The following is a 22,010-nucleotide window of genomic DNA, read 5'->3' as shown; positions in this document are numbered from 1 at the left end:
GTGAAATTGGTACAGATTTCCAAAGGGCATTTTGATCATGTCTATCAAGTCCTTAAATTCTTTAATATTCTTTGACTCAGTGATTCAAAACTGAGAAGTCTGTTCTAACCAAAATGTACAAAGATATTTATCTCAGGGTTAGTTTTAAATGTGGAAACAATGCAAATGTTAAACATTCAGTAATAGATTAAATTTTTTTAATTTTTATGTCCTTTTTTACTGTGGTAAAATGCACATAACATACTATTTACTATTTTAACCATTTTAAAATGTGAAATTCAGTGACATTTAATACATTCACAATGTTGTGCAACCATCACTACTACCTTGTTCCAGCACATTTTCTTCACCCCAAAAGGGAACCTCATACCGATTGAGCAGGCTCTCCCCATACCCCCTCCCCCAGAAGGGGGAACCACAATCTGCTTTCTGTCTCTATAGATTTACCTATTCTGGATATCTCTTATAAATGGAATCATACAGTACTGTATGTGGTCTTTTGTGTCTGGCTTGTTTCATTTAGCATAATGTTTTCAAGATTCAACCATGTGGTAGTAATTCATTCCTTTTTATGGCTGAATAATATACCATTGTATGAATATACCATATTTTATTTATCCATTAATCAGCTAATGAACATTTGGGTTGTTTCCACCTTTGGCTATTGTGAATAGTACCGCTATAAACATTCATGTCCAAATTTTTGTTCAAACACTGTTTTCAGTTCTTTGGAGTATATACACCAGGAGTGGAATTGCTGGGTATTTCTATGTTTATGTTCTATAGTAATTCTATGTTAAATTTATTGAGGAAGGGCCAAACTGTTTTCCACAGCGGCTGCACCATTTTACATTCCCACCAACAATGCACAAGGGTTCCATAGATTCACATTTTATTATGTGCTTTTGTGATGTGAGACTGTTCTGGCATGAATAAAACAGACAAGTCCCTGCTTTTAAGAAGCTGACATTCAGGGACTTCCCTGGTGGTCCAGTGGTTAAGACTCCATGCTCCCAATGCAGGGGACGTGGGTTCAGTCCCTGGTGGGGGAACTAGATCCCACATGCATGCCGCAACTAAAGATCCCGCATGCCGCAACTAAGACACGGCGCAGCCAAAATAAATAAATAATAAAATAAGTAGGTAAATACAAATAAAAAGAAACACATTCAGCAGAGGGAGTCAGGTAATAAACAAGTAAATAAATATAAATCTTCTTTTGATTTTTTTTCAACTATTTAAAAATGTTAAGACCCATTCTTAGTACGTGGGCCGTGCAAAAATAAGCTGCAAGCCAGACTTGGCCCGAGGGCTGTAGTTTTCTGACGCCTGATGTACATTCCCACTTACCAAGACTGACCTAGCTGCTGCCAACCTGCCGCCAACCTGCCAGGTACAAAGATCAATGCTGAGCCCGGGATACGATGCCTCAGGACTGCCAACCAACCCCTTCAGCAGGAAGAGATAGGGTTACAGTGATACCACGGGGGTAGGGAGGAATGCGTGTAGAACCCAAGTGATCCTGGGACTTCCCTGGCAGTCCAGTGGTTAAGACTCCGAGCTCCCAATGCAGGGGGCATGGGTTCAATCCCTGGTTGGGCAAATAAGATCCTGTATGCTGCGTGGCACAGCCAAGAAAAAAGAACCCAGGTGATCTAGTCAGGTCTCTCTTCATATCACTTACTTGACAACTGTACTGCAAATGGACAAGTGCTGCAACCCTGACCTGAGAAGGGCATGGTGACAAGGGGCTCAGACCACTATGGGTGAGCCATCAAGATTAGAAGAAGTAAAAAAAAAAAAAAAGATTAGAAGAAGTGACACGAGCGTGAGGATAGTGGAGGAGGGACAAGATGGGTGTCAGCTGTGGCCCAAGAGCAGCTGCAGCTACGGAGCTGTAGTTCATCCCAAGAGCCTCCCTCTTTCAATTTTTCCCCTTAGTAAGAAAGACCCATGGGACCCATGAAGGAGATGCTCCCCAATAATGTCAGAATAAAGGGATCTGCACGGAGCAAGGCATGGACTTTAGCCATCATGTAAGTGTAACTGAGCAGGACCCTATGGGGCCTTCCTGGGACAGACCCCTCCCCCATATCCTCTGCTGTAGCTCCTCTCTGAAGTACCCAGGTAATAGTATCTCATGCATATTTCCTGAGTTTTTCAGATGCTAAAAACCACCACCAAATGCAAGAAATTAACGACCTGATGTTCGTGTGCATGTAGGCCTATCTAAGGATCAATCACCATCAACCAATCAGAGAATTGTGCATGAGCTGATGACATACCCTGTGACCACCCCCTCCCTCACCTGGCCTTTAAAAATGATTTGCTGAAACCCTTCGGGGAGTTCAGGTTTTGGGGGACACAAGCCACGCATTCTCCTTTCATGGCTCAGCAATAAACCTCTCTCTGCTCCAAAGTCCAACGTTTTGGTTTATTTGGACTCACCGTGTGTCAGGCACATGAACTTGGAACGTGAGGTCAGTAACAGAAGTGAGCCCGCTTAGGTCTCCCTTTCAAGAGTGACCTTCCCCCACCACGTGTGTTGTTAGCTGATAGCCTCAGCCACAGCGCCTTCAGGATCCAGTCCGAGAGCAGAAGACCAACGTCCCAGCTCAATCAGTTAGGCAGGTGAAGTTCCCTCTTACACAGCCTCTTTCAGACGTTCTAATTCAGGTCTTGCATTGATTGGATGAAGGCTGCCCACGTTAGGGAGGACAACCTGCTTTACTCAGTCTGCCTGTTCAAATGTTAATCTCATCCCAAAACATCTCTACAGACACACACAGAATGATGTTTCACCAAATGTCTGGCACCACAAAGCTTAGTCAAGTTAACTATATTTGTCTATTTGTGTGTTGTGCTTCAAACAGTCTCTGACTATAGGCTCAGTGACACCCATAAAAGGAATAGATACCTGTAAGCAAGCTTTTTTACTTGGCCTATTGTTACTCTCTGGGACTGGATAGTAATTGATGGGCATCTTGGATGATATAAAACTAATCTGATTAAAATTAAGATAAGTCAATTATGAACCATGTAAAACTAACCTAAAACTCAATTTTACAAATACTGTGTACCTCACTAGTTTAAGAACTCCTTGAAAACACAGGAACTGTTTTAAATTACCTTTTATTCCCTCAGCCTTATATACTGTCAGAAAGTCTTATAATGTCTCAAAGGTTCAATCGCTTCATCTGTAGAATGGGGATTAAATGATTAAATGAGATAGTGCAGATAAAATGATAAACACAGTATCTGGCATGTAGTTAGTTCTTGTTCAGTGTTAGCTTTTATTATCATCATCACCGTTTCTACATAAATCAATTACGCTACAACCATGTAATGAAATGTACCCTTTTAATGTATCCACAACATCTTTCCTTTCCCTCTTCTTCCTTACAAACAGAACTCTAATTTTGTTGAGAGTAAGAATGGTTAGCCTCCCTTGATGATAGGTTTGGCCACAAGACTCAGTTCTGGCCAATTAAGTATAAGTGGGTATTGTTGTCTCTGACTTAATAAGTTCCTTGAGTGTGGGTGGTGGGTGGTGATTCAGCTAGCATATGCCTTTTGAACTTTGTCCTACTCTTTCTTTTTTTTTTTTTTGGACTGTAGACATGATGCCTTCAGCTCCAGCAGCCATCTTGTGACCATGAGGCAATTTGAGTATAGAAGCCAGCACTAGGGATAACAGAGAAGAAAGAATGAAGGAGGAGCCTGGATATCCTGAAGCTGCCATACCAGTCCTGGACTCCCTATTCCTGACTTCTCATTATACAAAAAATAAATAAATAAGTGAAACTCTAATCTGTTTTGACCACTCTATATACCTGTTTCCTCATCTATAAAATGGAAAGAATAATAGTAACCTAGCTCATAGGTTTGGAGTGAGGATTAAATGGGTTAATATACGTGACCTAAAATAACTGAAAACTGTGAGCAGAATGACCTCTGAAAGTTGTAACATTCTGCTACTTCTTGAGCCATTTCCCTTGCTCTTTTGTGAGAAAAATGCCTGGCATTTAAGTGCTCAGTAATAAGTGTAAGCTAACATGATCAACATTATTATTATTTCAAGTTTTTGTTACAGGCAATTGAACCCAATTCATAACTGATACAGCAGTGATTAAAAATTATACCTATTAAAACTATCTAATGGCCAGGGAGGGAAGATAATTCTTTTTTTAATTTATTATTTATTTTATTTATTTTTGGCTGCGTTGGGTCTTCGTTGCTGCACGCGGGCTTTCTCTAGTTGCGGTGAACAGGGGCTACTCTTTCTTGCAGTGCGCGGGCATCCCTTGCAGTGGCTTCTCTTGTTGCCAAGCAGGGGCTCTAGGCACGCGGGCTCAGTAGTTGTGGCACGTGGGCTCTAGAGTGCAGACTCAGTAGTTGTGGCACACGGGCTTAGCTGCTCCACAGCATGTGGGATCTTCCCAGACCAGGGCTCGAAACTGCGTCCCCTGCACTGGCAGGCAGATTCTTAACCACTGCACCACCAGGGAAGCCCCAGAAGATAATTCTTTATAAAATGTTCAGTGAGGAAGAAAACACATTATAAAACTCTATATATGGTATGACCCCAATTTAAACAATTATAGAAATGCTCAGAAATTCAGAAAAGTCTTAGAAGTAATTAGTTCTGAGTGGTATGATCACAGGTAATGTTTGTTGCCTTATAGTTTATTTCCAAAATGTTAACAATAAACACAGGACATTTATAACTGGGAAAAATGTTATTTTAAGACATTAAAAAGGAGGGTAAGATATAACAAGTGATTTTTACCTTAAGCGTATCCAAGGTAGGAATCCACGTGCTAGAAGAGATCATCTAAGGAATAAGGTAAACAAATATGTGCAGTAGTGGTGAATTCACCCACAGAGCAGAACTAGTGGGAGCCTGAGGTTAAAAGAGTCTGCATATAGGTAAATTGATAATGTGTTTATGTATGTGCCCCAAAGTTTCTGACCCACAAGTAAGGAATGTCTAAAAGGGAACACTGAGTCCTCCTCAGTCTGGGGAACTTGGCTTGCTGCCTACTCATTAGACTGAGAAGGCATCTAGGAAACACCAGGCATGTCTTATTAAACGCATTTAAAGAGCATGCTTCTAATTGATTGTTCATGGAGACAGAGGCAGTGCCGAGCACCATCCATGGCAATTGTCTAAATCAAACAGTCGTAACAATAAAATTAAGCTTGATGTACTGACTCAAGGTTTTGGTTTTGTCTATGGAGACGGGCTCATACTTCCATGGCTTTAACACACAGAATTTGTCCCTGTGAGTCTCCCTCTAGCTAGCAGCACGGCCCTCTCAGGCGTGATGTTTGTACTATCATCCACAAATCAGGAAAGAGCTGTTTTAGGATCAAGGGAATTCATAGGTATATATTTTACACTTGGGTCTTACTTGTGCAATTCTGAGAACAGTGCGCAAGGAAAGTGGTTTTCTGACATAAATCCCAATAAAACATAACTTCTTCAAGAAGAGGTGCAGTGCCAACAGACCGTTTTCAGAGGTTAATGTTTGGCTTTCAAAAAAATTACCAACCCTGGTATTGTGCTCGGAATGAAATTCGGTGCTCTTAACCACACATGACAACACTTTTGTGAGGAAGTGTTTTACTTCCAAAATTCCTTGGTGTATCTCCCTCCCCACCTGCCTCACGTGCTCCCACCACCACCTGCAGCAGATTTAGAGTTTGGTAAACTGCCCAGCTCAAGCCCCAGCTGAGCGGTGCTTACTTTCTCTACTTTTCCCAGTATCATCTTTTTCAAGACTGGGATACTAAAGCACAAAAGATAAAGGGGCACTTGGTATGTGAGGCAGAAAGCGATTCCAGTGAGTAAGTATTTGTACCTCACTTGCTCTTATTATTTCTCTAGGCATTATGAGTAATAATAATAATTGCTAACATTCAGGGCAGGCTTCAATGGCTGTGCCACCTGTGTAGTTGCACAGGACCCCGCTCTTGGAACAGCCCTGCACTTGGCTTAGTGCTCTGCTATTGTCATCTTAATTTTTGAACGTTTTCATTTTGCACTGAGCCCCACAAATTATGTAGCCAGTCCGATTAACATTTATAGGGCATTTGCTATGCATCAGACTGTGTTCTAAACATTTATCCATATTAAAGTTGGGTGGAGTGCCACCAAACTGTATTAATTTCCTCATTACTGAGGGTAATTTACAGGAGTCTGTTTTCTAGCCACTAAAAAGTGCTTAAATTAACTTGGGAGGGGGGAGTAAGGAAACACTTGTTCAGCAACTCTTTGTTTTAAAAAAAAAAAGTTGTTTTTTTTTAAACTGTCACATTACTGTCTTTCATATCACAGATCTGCAATTACTTGTTGACCAGCTTGTTTCCTACGGAAACATAAGCTCCATGTTTTTCACCACTGAATTTACAGCATCTAACGTAATGTCTGACACATAATAGGTAATCAATAAATGTTTTAATAAACTAAGCGTCCAAAGCATCTTGGAAAATATAAACGTAGAAAAACAATGTCTCTCCTACAGAGCACAACAGATTATCAAATCACTTAATTGCTATGGATGCGGATTGATGCAAAAATAATGCTTTTTTGTCGTTTTGTAAAATAAAAGTTCATTTAAACAGTTCTTTAGTCCCTGCTATCTGCTTGGCAATGTGCTACATGCCAGAAGCATTCTAGTAGATGGAGAAACACTGCAATACATGAACAATGCACACTCAGGAAGCCGTTAGCAACGAAGACAGTGTAGATGACAATGGAGACTAAGATGTGAGGTTTGCGTCCCATTTTGGTAGGGAACAGCCTTTAATGGGGAGAAAACCCCGTGGATAGGTGAAGGAAACAACCAAGAAGGGTGTACGCGAGGGGCGACCTGGGCAAAGGTGCTCAGAGAGTGAGTCCACCGTGTGCAGAAAGCACTGGAGAGGCAGGCCTATCTCTGCAAGGACACACACCTCCTTCCCTTTCACACTAACACGAGAGGCCATAAATTCTTCTCTTGCCGATGAGAGATCTGATAAAAGCCAGGTTATAACATGGACCAGACAGGGGAAAGCCTGTCCCTCCGAATTATAATATTTAAAACTCAGTCCAATTTGTAAAAACTGTACAGTATGGTGTAAACATCTGCTTCCTGACTTGCGGGGGGGCGGTCAGGAGGGGAGGACGCGGTGCAAGGGAGAAAAGGGCGGCAAAATAAAGCACTTAAGAAAGAAAGAGCGGGCTAGCGGGAGAAGGGGAGGCAGCTCAAGAAGCCAATGAATGAGATCTAGGCTGCAGCACGTACTCCCGCCGCCCGCATGCGCAGGCGCAAGCTGCGTGATCTCGCGGGAAAGAACCGTTGCAGGTCCCGGCGTTGCACTCAGGTAGGAGGTGGGGGGAGGCGGGAGTGAACTCTCGCGAGAAGAGGCGGTTGTCGTAGCGGAGCTCTCTGGCTGTGTGTGTCGAGGATCTGGCGCCGGAGCTGCGGACGGTTTGCTGAGCCCGTTAGTGTCCCTGCTGAGACCCACGCCGCCGTCATGTCCCGGTACCTGCGTCCCCCCAACACGTCTCTCTTCGTAAGGAACGTGGCGGACGATACCAGGTATGTACAGGGGAAGCACTCTGGGCCCAAGAGGGGAGGCCGCGGACGCTCGGAAAGGACCGGTGCGGCGGCGGCGGCGCGCTGGGCCTGCGCCGGGGGAGGGGAAGGGGTGAAGATGGCGGGTCCCGCGCCGGCTTTCTGGCCCGAACTAGGCCGCGCAGCCGGCATAACCGCCGCGTGAGAGCGAGGGCGGCGCCGCTGGTCCTCCCGGGCAGCCGCGGGAGAGCGGGCCGCGTGGCGGCGTTTCGGTCCCCTCCCCCTCCGCAGATGGGGGCCCCTTCCTTCCCGCTTCCTCTCCGAGCGTTCAGCCTCTGCCTCCGCCGAACGTCAGCTCCCCCCATTGATTTGAAGTTCGCGTTCTTTGGGGTCCACGCCCCCTTGGCCCAGAAATTTTTTTTTTTCCCTAGTTAGAAAGAAAAGCTGCTCTGCAGTAAAATAACGGATCGGGGGAGGGGAGTGTGGCGAAGCATTTGCTACCCTTTTTGTTGCTGTTGTGTTTTATTTGCGATTTTTTTTTTTTTTTTGGTGCTGTAGATGTTTGGATAAAGGGAATGTTGAGATTAGAGATATAAAATTCTTCCACTTAAACGGTACAAACTAGTTCTTCCCATTTCCGGGAAATACTGGCCACCCTTTGAAAACGGAGGTTTAGGAAGCCTCTACCATTAGGACGTTGATAGCTAAATTGGATTAATCCGGACCGTCCCTTTGTTCTCGCCAATTCCCTTAATTGCTTGGAGTTGCCGTCAGACTTTTTTGGAAGAGATCTTATGAGATGAGATTTACTGTTTAACAAATAATCACTCTACACACACACAAATCAAAAAATTTAGGTAGCCTCGTATGAGTTATATTTTTCTGTCTTACCTTTAAGTAGAGCAAGTAAGCAATAGTAATTACTCTAGCGTCTAGGAAACTTTCCCCTTTATGTCATATTGACATTTATTGAGGAATTATATATATTTGTGACTTTTATTTTTCAAACCGTATCTACCATTAAGTGTGTAACCCTGTCGCTAAAATTTGGAGGTAAAATAAGTGCTTTGTGTTTTTCAGAATACTAGAGTTGCTTTGGTACTGTTAAAAAAACACATAGCAATAGTTATGTACAACTTAATGCTGCTATACTATTGATGAAAAATGAAGGCTGTGGATAAAAGCAATAGAGATAAGTTGTGATCAGGTTTCCTTAAATGTCTTTTCCTGTTGTTAATGTAAAATAGTGATAGGTTTTATTATAAACTGCGTTATTATCTTCCAGAATCTCGCATTCTGGCTTTTCTTTTTCAAAAAGACATATTGTTGTATATTCTTACCGTTGGCTCTTGATGTTGAGATTTAGAAAGCTTGTTTGTTTCAGGTCACCCAGGAACATAGCACAGTCTCTTTCATTAATTGAGATATTACAGAAAGAAACCTATTTCTTGCAAAGAAACTTTTAAAGGAGTGGACTTAAAAATTTGGCATCTTTTTATGATGTTTTAGGTCTGAAGATTTACGACGCGAATTCGGTCGTTATGGTCCTATAGTTGATGTGTATGTTCCACTTGATTTCTACACTCGCCGTCCAAGAGGATTTGCATATGTTCAATATCCTTTCTTCAGATGGCTGATTAGTGAGGGGTGTTGAAGTTTGAAATTCAAGTTTTTGTAAGAGGTAACATCTAAAAAGTAGTTGTTTTTTTTTTTGTCTTCTAATAATGTTTTGTCTTCAATTTTTTCTAAGTTAATTCTGACTCACACATTGCTCTTACTATTTCTTAAAGTTGATCCAAAAACAGTAAAATATTTAAATTCCCATTCATGCTGCTGAAACTCAAATCAATGATTATAATATGTGATTTAAATCTGAATACACTCTGGTTGCTACCACCTTTAATGTAACTCAAAAGTTAATATGTTCTTGTGCTTAGCAATTAAAGTTTGGTATTCTTGTTTGTTAACTTGAATCACTTGATCAAAAACAAATTGTATAACAATGAGGTAAACTTCTTTAATATTGTCCCCTAATTTGCTGTCCTCTGTTGTTACCTCAGAGAATGTAAAGCTGTACAGTTATGGCGACCCCAAAGAGAAAGCATGAAAGAACCTTTAGAGTAGAGTTCAACACTTAAGGCAAGTAGACAAGCCAAAGACCTCTTAAGGATCAGGCTTGAAGAGAAGGGAGAGTTTGGGAAAAGAAAATATAAAGAAAAGCTGGAAGAAGGACAAGCCTAATGGGAGACAAAGCCTCGCTTTATCTACAAAAGGGGGAAAAGGTTGTTTTTCAAAGTTAAAGATAAAGCCATCTGTCATATTTGGCCAAGCATCTCATGACAAGTCCTTCTGACAAGCACTTAAAGAGTTAAAGGTCAAGATGAAGTTGAATGATGGCCAAGATTAAAGGAGTCATACCTGATGTATCCTACAGAATAACTATTTTCCTTTTTTTTTCTCCTCATGTTTTGTAAGCAGTTAATTTTCAAAATTATTCTGGTTTGGTCTAGTGACAAAACCTGTAACTTGATTTACATGGGCCTTTGATGTTGTGATGTGGTCTTGTATTAATGCACTCTCTCTTAGCTTGTGAAGTTAAAGTGTACCAGGATGTAATGTTGTTAAGCTTAAACCCAGCATATTTCTGTTTTGGACCAAGTGGTCAGGTGCCATAGGGTAGCAGGCAGTGCTCTTTGGAGTCGCATGAGGTTCTGGAGTCAAGCCGACTCCATAGAGCCGTGCTTAGAGGGCACACAGGTGCATGCACTGGGGACTACTTAGAAACGGCTCTGGTGGTTTTATAAGGTCAGATCCACTAGAGATACTGTCTGTTTATAGATTTTTTTAAAGAGGCTGCTAGGGGCACACACATACTCCTAACATCTGAAACTTAGCTCTGTGAAACCTGCTGGCCCTGACTGCTTTAGCACATATGATCAGTTGGCCCAGAATGGGTTGCAGAAGGCCTTATCTTTGGTATGGGTACGTAATCAGGATCTATGGGAAATTGTTCCTTGGCCCAGAGTTTCAGGTGACATTACTTCCTTCAGTGAGATCATCTCCTTGTGGCAACAAAGGTTTGGGCTGTGGACTTCAGGCTAGGAAAAATTCTTATTGCTTAAATTCAGTGGATCTCTTGAAACTTAGCAGAGTTCTAATGAGACTTAGGCGAAATGCCAAAAGCTGCTACTCCTGCAGGCCCAGTGATCAAGGACAGTTGTGGGAATTGGTTGCAAAGTTCTGTTACAGAGAGGACAAGAAGTATATCTGGCTTGGTTAAAAAAAAGAAAAAGTAACGGTACATTCTGGCTTACAATGTTGGCCTGATTTTACTTGGTTTGGGGGTGGCCTGGGAACCAGGATCAGCAGTTTGAAGAGTATGTGATACTTGAGCCAGGAAAGAGTTAACCAAAGGAATCTCAAGGTGAATTATAGCTATTTTTATACACAAAGTCTGTCTATGGTCTTCAAATAGTTAAAAAGAAATAGGTAACAGGATTTTGCAAAGACCCTGAGTACAAATTTCTCCGTAACTGGCATCAGAATGATATTTGACTGTCCCTGCTCTGGTCCTCTTTTCTATCTGACCCCATTCCCAGCTAGCTTTCTCTTAACAGGTCAGGTAGAACCTTGCCATGGTTCATCCAACCCAGTATTCTGTTTTTGAGGGTAGCTCCAGAGGATGATAGGCTCTCATTAATAATTTTTATACTTCTTGGTCTAAATCCTTTAAGAAGTTATTCTGTCTCTCAAAGTAGCAAAGTAGTATACCCTTTAAATGAACTTGTTCTTTTCAATTATTTTAGAGCCCAACTGCATTAACCTGGAGGGGTGGTTGATTATAGTGTGTTCAAGGTTCTAAACTCCCCATCAGCCTTTGTCTTTTCATGATGAAAACTTCTTGATTTAGGACTTGAGAAAACCTCTCGTTCACTACACATAATAGCCTCAGAGAGAGAACTGGGACCCTGTTGTGGTCTTTAAGTCCTTCCAGAACAAAAAATAGGGAATCTAGTGAGGCAGACCTTTTAGTCTCTGGAGTAAAAGAATATTAGTATCAGTCTTGAAGAGAGTATATCGCTTCAGGGATTTTTTTAATCAGCACTCAAGATCTGCACTGCTCTCAAATTTAAGAACTAGAAATGGACAAGTTAGAATAGTGAATTTTAGTACAGAATGAAAATCCACAGCCAAACCTAGCCTAGCTCCCCTTCAGAAGCTTTTATATCAAACACTGCTCTGCATATGTGCTTGGCTTCTATTAGAATGGTGGTTTTAGGAAAGGAACTAAATTTGGTCAGAATAACTTTGTTGGAGAACAAGGCAACAGCCTCTCAGATCAAAAATGGGTACCAGCGGTTCCTGCTTTAGGCTTATAAATATTATCTTGAAATTTCTCAAATTGAAAACCAGTCCCAAACGCACTTCTCTCCGGGGAGCTTTATGTTTAGTGTCATGGTTAGGGCTTTCCAGTCCAGGAATCTTTAGAAATGGTCTGTTATTTCTTGGCAGCATGCTTTTATGGTCTGTGCATGGATATAATATGATGTCTTAAGTATTGCTTGACGTTCTCTTGATATCTACAAGTGGCTGGTGTACCAGTCTTCCCAGTAAGGTGTAATAAGGAAGACAACTAAGTGAAATAATAATGTTAGGTATGTCTGAGAAAAATAGCGAGATTAATTTGAGGTTGATGCTTTCATTTCTTGTAAGGTATATTCCGCTTGCTTACACAAGAACTATTGGCATTTTCTTTTTTTCATTTGAAACAAAAATATGAAAAACAGTTTTGGTTTTATTTTAAGAAATTTTTGTTTTAGCATACAAAATAAAATTGACATTTGTTTTTCTTTTTTGTCTTGTTTTGTAAAATTCTTAAAACTCAGGAAAATCTTCTGATGGGATTACTTGGTAGTTCAGCTGTAACAGGCCTTATTTCAATAATAACTTCATAATATGTATTCATAAGTGTTTTCAAACTCATGCCTTAGGGAGTCACAAGTGCTTTAATACTCTAAAGTGTTTATAGCTGAATCAACCAACCAGTTAGTGGGGTCTGGTTGATTTTCTAGAATAATATTGAGAGGTTGTGAATTGTTCCAGACTTACCAACTGAACTTTCATTCATTATCAAAGTTTGCAAAACTTCCCAAGCCCCTTAACATTTAGCACATTTGAGGATGTTCGTGATGCAGAAGATGCTTTACATAATTTGGACAGAAAATGGATTTGTGGACGCCAGATTGAAATACAGTTTGCACAGGGGGATCGAAAGAGTAAGTACCTTTATGCCTATATGTAAAATGCATCATTTCTTTTTTTTTCTGTATATAGATTTTTTTTTACTTGGAGTATAATTGCTTTACAAAGGTGTGTTGGTTTCTGCTGTATAACAGAGTGAGTCAGCTACGTGTATACATCTATCCCCTCCCTCTTGGGCCTCCCCCTCACCACCACCCCCATCCTATCCATCTAGGTAATCACAGAGCATTGAGCTGAGCTGCCTGTGCTATACCACAGGTTCCCACTAGAGATGTGGATGGACCTAGAGTCTGTCATACAGAGTAAAGTAAGTCAGAAAGAGAAAAATAAACATGTATTAACGCATATATGTGGAACCTAGAAAAATTGTACAGATGAACCTGTTTGCAGGGCAGGAATAGAGATGCAAACATAGAGAATGGACGTGTGGACACGAGGGGAAAGGGTCGAGGGTGGGATGAATTGGGAGGTTAGGTTTGACATAAATACAGATTTTTTTTTTATTTTATTTTTTAATTTTATTTTTTTAGCCAATTTATTTATTTTATCTTTGGCTGCTTTGGGTCTTTGTTGCTGCGCATGGGCTTTCTCTAGTGAGCGGGGGCTAATCTTTGTTGCAGTGTGTGGGTTTCTCATTGCAGTGGCTTCTCTCTTGCGGAGCATGGGCTCTGGGCACACGGGCTTCAGTAGTTGTGGCACGCGGAAATACATCATATTTATACAAATTGTTCTGAGAGTGCTTCTTGGAAGTATTGTGCAATATGTCTATCTGTTCAAAACCCAGAAAGATAGTTTTGGGGAAGATAGAGTATCTTGAATACTTTGCAGAATTTCAGGGTAGACAAAAGGACTTGGAATGCAGTGATCAGAATGCCTGAAATATGTTTGGACTCTTTAAGAAGGTAGATCAGTACTATCAGCTGTGGCATGTTTAATATACTAAAAGTGGAATTGAAAAGAATAAACTTTGGAAAGTTTTGGTTCTCTTGAGCCATTTCCCTTCTGCATAAAGATCATCAAGGTGTAATTGGGTAATTATGTAGGTGCCTGGCTGTAGAAATGAACAGATAGACTGGGAAAGACTATATAGATTAAATTTAGAAAAGATTTTATATTAGTACTTGGTTTTTATTAATATGCAGGCATACACCAGGTGTTGGCTGCATGCTAATGAGGCATAAGTACAGGCTTTGGGGTCACATACACCTGGGTTTGAATTCTGGCTCAACTGTTGTTATGTTTCCTTAGGCAAGATATTAAAAGATAGAGATTAAAATAGCTGCTGGAAAAAAAAAAGCTGCTAAAGAGAGAGGGGGTACTTAGGTAGACACAAGCTGTTGGTGATTCTCCAGTTCTTGGGTTGAATGATAGGTTCCTGGGTAGTCAGTGTTATTTATACATTCATACACATGTGCATAAAGTATCTGCTTCATAGGATTGAATGAGATAACGTAAGGATTGAGGACTGTCAAGGGTGTGGGTGTCTAAGGCATTCGACAAGTGTTAGCTTTCTTCTGCTTTTCTTTGTCATGGTTTCTCAGAACTGTGTAACTATATATTATTGCATTTTGACACTACATATCATTCGTAGGCCACCATTAAGTATTTTGTCATTGTTAATTTTGTTCCTAATGAATGGAAACCATGGTAGGATAATTCCAAATTAGCATATGGTTCAAAAGTCATTTGTATTTTAATTCGGAATTTTAAAAATACTTTCATGGTATATTTTCCCAATGTCAAAGTAGTTGGCATATTTTTGGACAACAAACTAGATGTGAGAGGTCTTTGAAAAAAACAAAATAGTTGGGGAGATATTTGAGGGTATCATTTTTAATATAAAACCGTCTTCTGATAGACTTGCTTGAAAGTAAATACCTTTTCTAAGGTTAACATTCACAAGTAGCCACAGATTTGGAGGCATAAAGGAAGGGGATGCAGGAATTTTTCCTATAATTTGGAGGCTTAAATACTACGTTTTTAATGTTTGTAAATACTTCTGTTCTATGTATTTCATAGCTCCAAATCAGATGAAAGCCAAGGAAGGGAGAAATGTGTATAGTTCTTCACGCTATGATGATTATGACAGATATAGACGTTCTAGAAGCCGAAGTTATGAAAGAAGGAGATCAAGAAGTCGTTCCTTTGATTACAACTACAGAAGATCTTATAGTCCTAGAAAGTAAGTGATGTTGTACCACAGAAAAGATTTAGTTTGTTGGCCTTTAATTTTTTAAAATCTTCTTGTATACTTTTAATTATGTACATTGTATGGTTCATTGAGACTAAAAATATTTTTAGTGCTTTATTTTAAAAGTTTTATGGTTCACTTTTTTAATTAGAACCTTGTAAATAGACATGTGTCATTGTTTGCTTTTTCTGATGTACTTTTTAGCAGTAGACCGACTGGAAGACCACGGCGTAGCAGAAGCCATTCCGACAATGATAGGTAAATAACTTTGCTTTGAAAAAGACTATACATTTTTCAATTTCAGAGTGAACTTTTGCTCTAAAAATAACAAATTTGATTAATATAGAATCTAATTTTTACTCTAATTGTATCTCTCCTCTGTTTTGAAAGATTCAAACACCGAAATCGATCTTTTTCAAGATCTAAATCCAATTCAAGATCACGGTCCAAGTCCCAGCCCAAGAAAGAAATGAAGGCTAAATCACGTTCTAGGTCTGCATCTCACACCAAAACTAGAGGCACCTCTAAAACAGATTCCAAAACACATTATAAGTCTGGCTCAAGATATGAAAAGGAATCAAGGAAAAAAGAACCACCTAGATCCAAATCTCAGTCAAGATCACAGTCTAGGTCTAGGTCAAAATCTAGATCAAGGTCTTGGACTAGTCCTAAGTCCAGTGGCCACTGATAGTATAAACCATGATATTTTTAGGCATGTATCATTCATTTACTCATAGTTTGGTTTACTTAAATTATCAGGAATACAATGTTGCAATGATGCTTAAAAAAAACACTTGTCAGTTTTCCCTGTACCAGGCAATGGTTATTATTAAAATGATATGCTGTTGAGAAGCCACTCTTAAGAGTCCAGTTTGTTTAATGTTATGGGCAGCTACCAATTTGTGGTGTCTCTGTATATTTTTGTAAAGATTCTCATTTTTTAATGCTTGAGGTATTGGTGAAAAGATGTTGGTTGACCATAATTTGCAACATTGTCTTATTAAAAATAAACTTTCATATCCATATTTGGTAGAACTGTTAACCTAGAAATGTAGCTTGCTAATAAGGTAGAATGATACAAAAGTGAAGTTGTAGCCACCGTACAACACTGACCCAATTAGACACATTTAGGTTCAGGGTGGACCTTTTTGTCTTGTCAAGGTGTCGAGACCCACGATGATAATTTATGGCACAGTGTGGAATAGTTCTTTTGTTAACCCCACTGTCTCTGGGAATGACGCCAACTGGGTTAAGTAGCATTTTCAGGGAGATGGAGTTTTTGATTGAAACACGGAGCCTTCACTTTTCTGGTTTCTGTGAAGATTTGGAACCATAGAAACATCGGAAAAACCCACCTTAAAATTTGGGCAGGTTGATGATGGCAGAAATAATTTTAAGGGGAAAAGAATGCTCTTATGCAGTTACTCTAAACTTTAAGGAGCATTGTTGACCATAATATTGCTTAGTTTTCTCACTGCTGTTAAAAGCAAGTAAAGTGTTTTCAAAGTACGTTTTGTTTGTGTGTGTGCATAGTGTAAAAGGACTGAATTTTGATGCTTAAAGCACTTGGTGTGTGCATTTGTATCAAAATTTGCCCATATCTTTATGAAGGAGGCTTGTTCTTCACGCCTCAGTTTATTTAATGTGAGGCAAGTAAAAAGACAACACTCCCATTCTACGTGATTCTGTGGTGCCATGAGATTTTAAATAATTCTGAAAAAAACTAATTTTAAGGAAGTCACATCTCTTGAGGTTTTGACTGCTTATCCATGTAGTACCTGATGAAAATAATACCCTAACTCTATAATTTCTAACATCTCTCTGCGAGATCATTTGGGGGCAATAAAAAGTGACTTGACGTGTCCAATCTCATTTCAGAATAAAAGCTGGCATCCTTAAAATTTTTAGATTGCTTGCTTACAGGCATAATAAGTAAGAAATATTGTAGGGAAACCATTCCTTTTAGAGGATTACTTTTTTCAATTTTGGTTTTAGTAATCTAGGCCTTGCCTGTAAAGAACAAAAGGTGGTTTTTAAATACTGTTTGTGGAATGTGTTTAAAGGATTGATTCTAGAACCTTTGTATATTTGATAGTATTTCTAACTTTCATTTCTTTACTGTTTGCAGTTAATGTTCATGTTCTGCTATGCAATCATTTATATGCACGTTTCTTTAATTTTTTTAGATTTTCCTGGATGTATAGTTCAAACAACAAAAAGTCTATTTAAAACTGTAGCAGTAGTTTGCAGTTCTAGCAAAGAGGAAAGTTGTGGGGTTAAACTTTGTATTTTCTTTCTTATAGAAGCTTCTAAAAAGGTATTTTTATATGTTCTTTTTAACAAATATTGTGTACAACCTTTAAAACATCAATGTTTGGATCAAAACAAGACCCAGCTTATTTTCTGCTTGCTGTAAATTAAGCAAACATGCTATAATAAAAACAAAATGAAGGAAATAATGATTAACTGGAATTATTATAGTTTTGAATGAGATTATACAATAACAACGGATTTAGGAATATTTTAAATCAGTGTTGCACTAGGCACAGGTTTTACTTTGGAAATGATAGAACCTGCCAGAAAGGTACATCTTTTACGTAGTACTTAAAAATTCCTTATGTAATGTCAGAGTTGTTTCATTATTGCTTATTAAATCCCTTGGGTTAAATAACTTAGAGGTTATTGGTAGTGTTAAGATACGCATTAAAATGAAAGTTGAGTCAGCTAATTTTAAGTTTATATTTTCATTATTAGATGGACCAATAATTCTACTCTTCCCCATCCTAAACAAGATGGATTGGGCCTTAATGTTTATGGCGTGATTTAAAATATTTTTGCATTGAATGTTCGTGAGCACTTAATATTAAGTGATAATCACTGTGGGGAACTGGTTTAGGTGTTTTGTGGTTTGAGTTCAAGCTGCTTTATAATGACAAGTATAGCTGATATTTATTGAGTATTTATGATGTGCCAGACACTGTTCTAAAAGCTTTATGTGTTAACTCATTTACTCATCACGAGACCCTATGAGAAAGATACTTTTATTTTCTCATGTAACAGATGATAAGGAAATGGAGGCACAAAGAAAAAGCAGTAAAAGGCAGATCCAGGATTTGAGCTCAGCCGGATCCTTAGATGGTTTTTTTTTTTTTTAATGGACTGTAATTAGAGTAGATTGGGGAAATAGCCCGTTTAATTTTTCTGTCTGTATAGAATTAGAAGTAATGGTTTCGTTTTTATTTTTTATTTGTGTCACTTATTTTTAGACTCATGCTATTTTCTTGAGAACCTTATACGTTATTTCTAAAGTGACATACCTAAATAACATAGCTTCAAAGGGACTATTTTATAGTTGAACCCTTGATAGATAGGATCCTACTCATACTTAAGGATCCTTATACAGGGCTTTAATGTTGGGTTACATAGTTGAGTTCCATAATTATTGAGTATCTACTGTGTGTCTGGCATGGCTCAGTATTGGAGTAGAACATATCAAGACTCAAGTGAGAGCTGACACTTCACCTCTCTTTTTGCTTAAGATCTCTCTGCATTTTTTTTTTTTTTTTTTGAAGCCAAGTAAGCAAGAAGAATAATGACAGATAATGCTTCAGTGAGAAAGGAAAGGTGCTACATAGAGTATGAGCTGTTAAGTTACAACCCAGGGAAAAGACCTGGGAACTATTATACTATTCTCTTGAAAATTTGGCCCTGTAAGCTGCTACATCCAGTTCAACTAACAAAATCCTGTATACCACAGAGAAGAATAAAGAAAACCAAACTGACAAACATCCTTCTTTTATTTAAGACCAAACTGCAGCTGGAATACCCAGTACAGTTCTGCTTACTACACTTCAAGAAAGATCTGAGAAAGCGGAAAAAGAACCAAAGAAGGGCAGTTCAAGCGACCAAAGGGTGGGTGGAAGGTGCTGCAGTATGAATACTGTACGAATATTTTGACTCTGGTCTGAAAAGATAAAAGAATGTTATCGAAACTACATGGAATAATTGAAGTCCCTTCAAGTTTGAAAGTAAGCCTTTTAGGACAAATAAAAGGAAATTCAACTTTGTACTTGTGGAAACTAATCCCTAAATCTGAATAGGTTTATATTGATTCATGGGTAACAGGTCCATGTTAAATTGGAAACTAGGATGTTTGAATATCAAGGAAGACAGCCATAGTCTCTTATAGTGCCTCTATTGGTCTGTCTCAAACTGAATTGGGTGAGAAAAGGTATGGTCCAATATAAACTTGCTTATCTCTTAAAGTCAGTTCTGTTTTTGCTATTGGCAAATCTTGCCTTTGTTTATTCCAGTGCCAGTGTTTTCTGCTTAATGGTTTGCTTTGTTGGCATCTGAGTTTCCTTACTTGTATGCCACATGCGGTTTACATCTTCCTTAAACACTCTCCCACATAAATTCCGATTATACTTGACATCCAGCTAAGAGGGTCCATCTCTTCTCACCTCTTTCCTAGTCAGTATATTCAGCAAACATTTACTGAGCCCTTACTGTGGGCAAAAATTGTACTGGGTAATTGGGGAGAAAAATAGATAAAATTCACTTATTCAATAAATGTCTACTGAGCACAATCTAGTGAATCATTACAGTGTGGCCTCACTGTTTTGTTTGAGGTGTATTCATAACTATTTTACACCATTTATATCCTATGTAATTATAAAACCCAATATACTATCAAAGATAAGTAATTTTGTGGTTATTTGCCATTTAAAAATATCCAGTATTTGTTTTCATCCCATTAATACAAATAATGAAAAAATGATTTGTTTTAATCTGTAATAAACTGATTTATTGTGCAGTGACTGTAATATACTAGAGTTATATATAATTGTTAACTCTGCCTCCTCAAACACATGTTAGGAAACAATCCCCCAAAATAAGTATTTAACTTTGCATCAGATGTAAAGGAGACTCTGGGTGCTATAATTAGATTATTTCGAGGCAGATAGCTGTTATTCCCAACTGATTTAGTATGTTCTGTAATTGAGAAAATGTTCACCAAATATACTTTCTAGCGATTTACATGTACATTTTATAGGGGACATGTTCTGTGTATAGTGAATAAATAACTTTTATAGTATCACAAAATGTTTTGGATTCCTTAGTTCCTTATTAGGATATGAAGTTTATACATTGATTTCATCACTTGCATATTTGGTTTTTGTCTTTATTTCTGCCACATTTAAAACTTTGTATAAAGTTACTCATCTAAAAATACAGAAGTGTTTAAGCCTTTAATTTATAAAGATTTTGAAAATATAGCAGAATATACCTAAGGGAGATGTGAAACGGAGGTATTTTTTTACCCGTTTTAATTTTTCAAACTTGCCCGAGATCACACAGCAAGTAAGTGGCAGATACTAGATAAGTGTCCAAGGTTTTTCATTTGGTTCCTTTTTTTTTACAAATGGGAAAATTTTATAACAATACAATTAATATAATGGAATCTAGAGTTCACTTAGAGGGAAGCTTTAATAGATTTATGAAAATTATTTAATTACAAAAAGTATTTGTAACTTTCTTGGATGGAAAAGGTGTTAAATGTAATCTAAGATCTCAACAGCTGTTGACTCACTTTCCAGCCTGGCTTTCCAAATTTCAATCTCGTATTGCATTTTGACCATATTCCTGTTTACAAAATCCTGAGATAGTTTTGAAGTGGGGAGGCTGTGACAGGAATAAAATAAGTGTTCAACTAGGCGGTCTATCAAAGCTTTTAGAAGTCCCAGGAGTGAATTGTCCTCACTGATGAAAGAAGTCAGCAACCTATTACTCATCTTCAACTACTGACATCTATAAGACATAGCTAGCTGCTATGGAAAAGGATCTTTTTTGGGGGGTTTTCCCTTTGTCCCTTCCTCCAGCAGTGTCAGTTATGTTCATTGTGTTGCTTCTATGTATTCCTAAGTTGTTTCACCCTTATGTTAAAGATGGGGGATTCCTTTTTTATTTGGAGTACAAAGCAAGGCATGTAAATTCATTTTGTTGATAACTGACAGAGTAGTTTGTAAAGAAGTAAAAGGCCTCTTTGTGTCGTTTGTTGTAGAGTACATCTCTGAATGCTAGATAATGAAATAAACTGGTCTAGGATCCAAAAAAATCTTGGAATTTTTTTTTTTTTTTTTTTAGGTTTAGCTCTGCCTGACAGATTTGTGGCTGGGTAGGCTTTCCTCATTTGTGTAAGAGGTTTGAGATGTACTCTATCCCACTTGGTTTACGAAGTAATTGCCTATGAGACAATTAAAGAAACACTAGAAAACTAGTGTTTTCCTTCAGGTTTTTTTCCACCTTGTGCTTCTGGGATGAAGAGAATTTACCAGAACTTAAGTGTAAAGATAGGTTATGGACTCAAGATTCCATCGTACTATATACGCTGCCATCAAAAAGATACAACTTTAAATTGTAACACTGACAAGGCTCATGCTGTGGCTGACTGCAGCCCTACAGGGTAGATGAGCTCTTAACAACTTTTTGGTTCTTAAAAGAAGTACGACTTGAGAAATTCATGTCAACCATACTTCCTGTACGCTAACCATACCTTTATTAGTACCCTTCTAAGGTATGAGATATAATACGATTATTAACTTTTTAAGTTAACCGTAGCTATTAAAAATTTTTGTAGTTAAAGCTGATGTGCTCTTAATTCTCTGAACACTTTTACCACTGGAGTCAATCCCAAACCAGAAATCTAGTATATACTGTATTTACATGTATACATCAAAACCTAACATAAAGATGCTTGGGATGAAAATTGTTGAATCTAGTGGGATTCCAGTGCAGTACTGCAAAGAACTGGGCAATTCTTGCCACTGTTAATAGAAATTACACTGGGAATAAACAGGAAAAAAGACTCATTAATTTCTTCCAGCAGTTTGCATGAGAAAATACAGCCTGGCCCTGGGATTCACTGCTTGCTTAGTGTAGAAATTAAAATATTTTTCTTGAACTAGTTTAAGCTATCCTATCATTTGGAACGT

General features: G+C 38.6%; 1 protein-coding gene across 1 annotated transcript; it reads left to right on the top strand.

Moving 5' to 3' along the window:
* Nucleotides 1-7,385: 7,385 nt before the first annotated feature.
* Nucleotides 7,386-20,121, top strand: SRSF10 (serine and arginine rich splicing factor 10). Its single transcript, XM_082612113.1, has 7 exons — nt 7,386-7,586; nt 9,072-9,211; nt 12,689-12,838; nt 14,844-15,006; nt 15,220-15,273; nt 15,406-15,507; nt 18,821-20,121. Exons 1-7 carry the CDS (start codon nt 7,522-7,524, stop codon nt 18,879-18,881), a joined length of 735 nt encoding a protein of 244 aa, XP_082468239.1. The 5' UTR covers nt 7,386-7,521; the 3' UTR covers nt 18,882-20,121.
* The last annotated feature ends 1,889 nt before the right edge of the window (nt 20,122-22,010 follow it).

This window comes from Mesoplodon mirus (genome assembly GCF_964341445.2).
Source record: "Mesoplodon mirus genome assembly, chromosome: 3".
NCBI lineage: Eukaryota > Metazoa > Chordata > Mammalia > Artiodactyla > Ziphiidae > Mesoplodon > Mesoplodon mirus.
The sequence above is the reverse complement of the archived record's forward strand: the minus strand, read 5'-3'. Positions and strand labels throughout refer to the sequence as shown.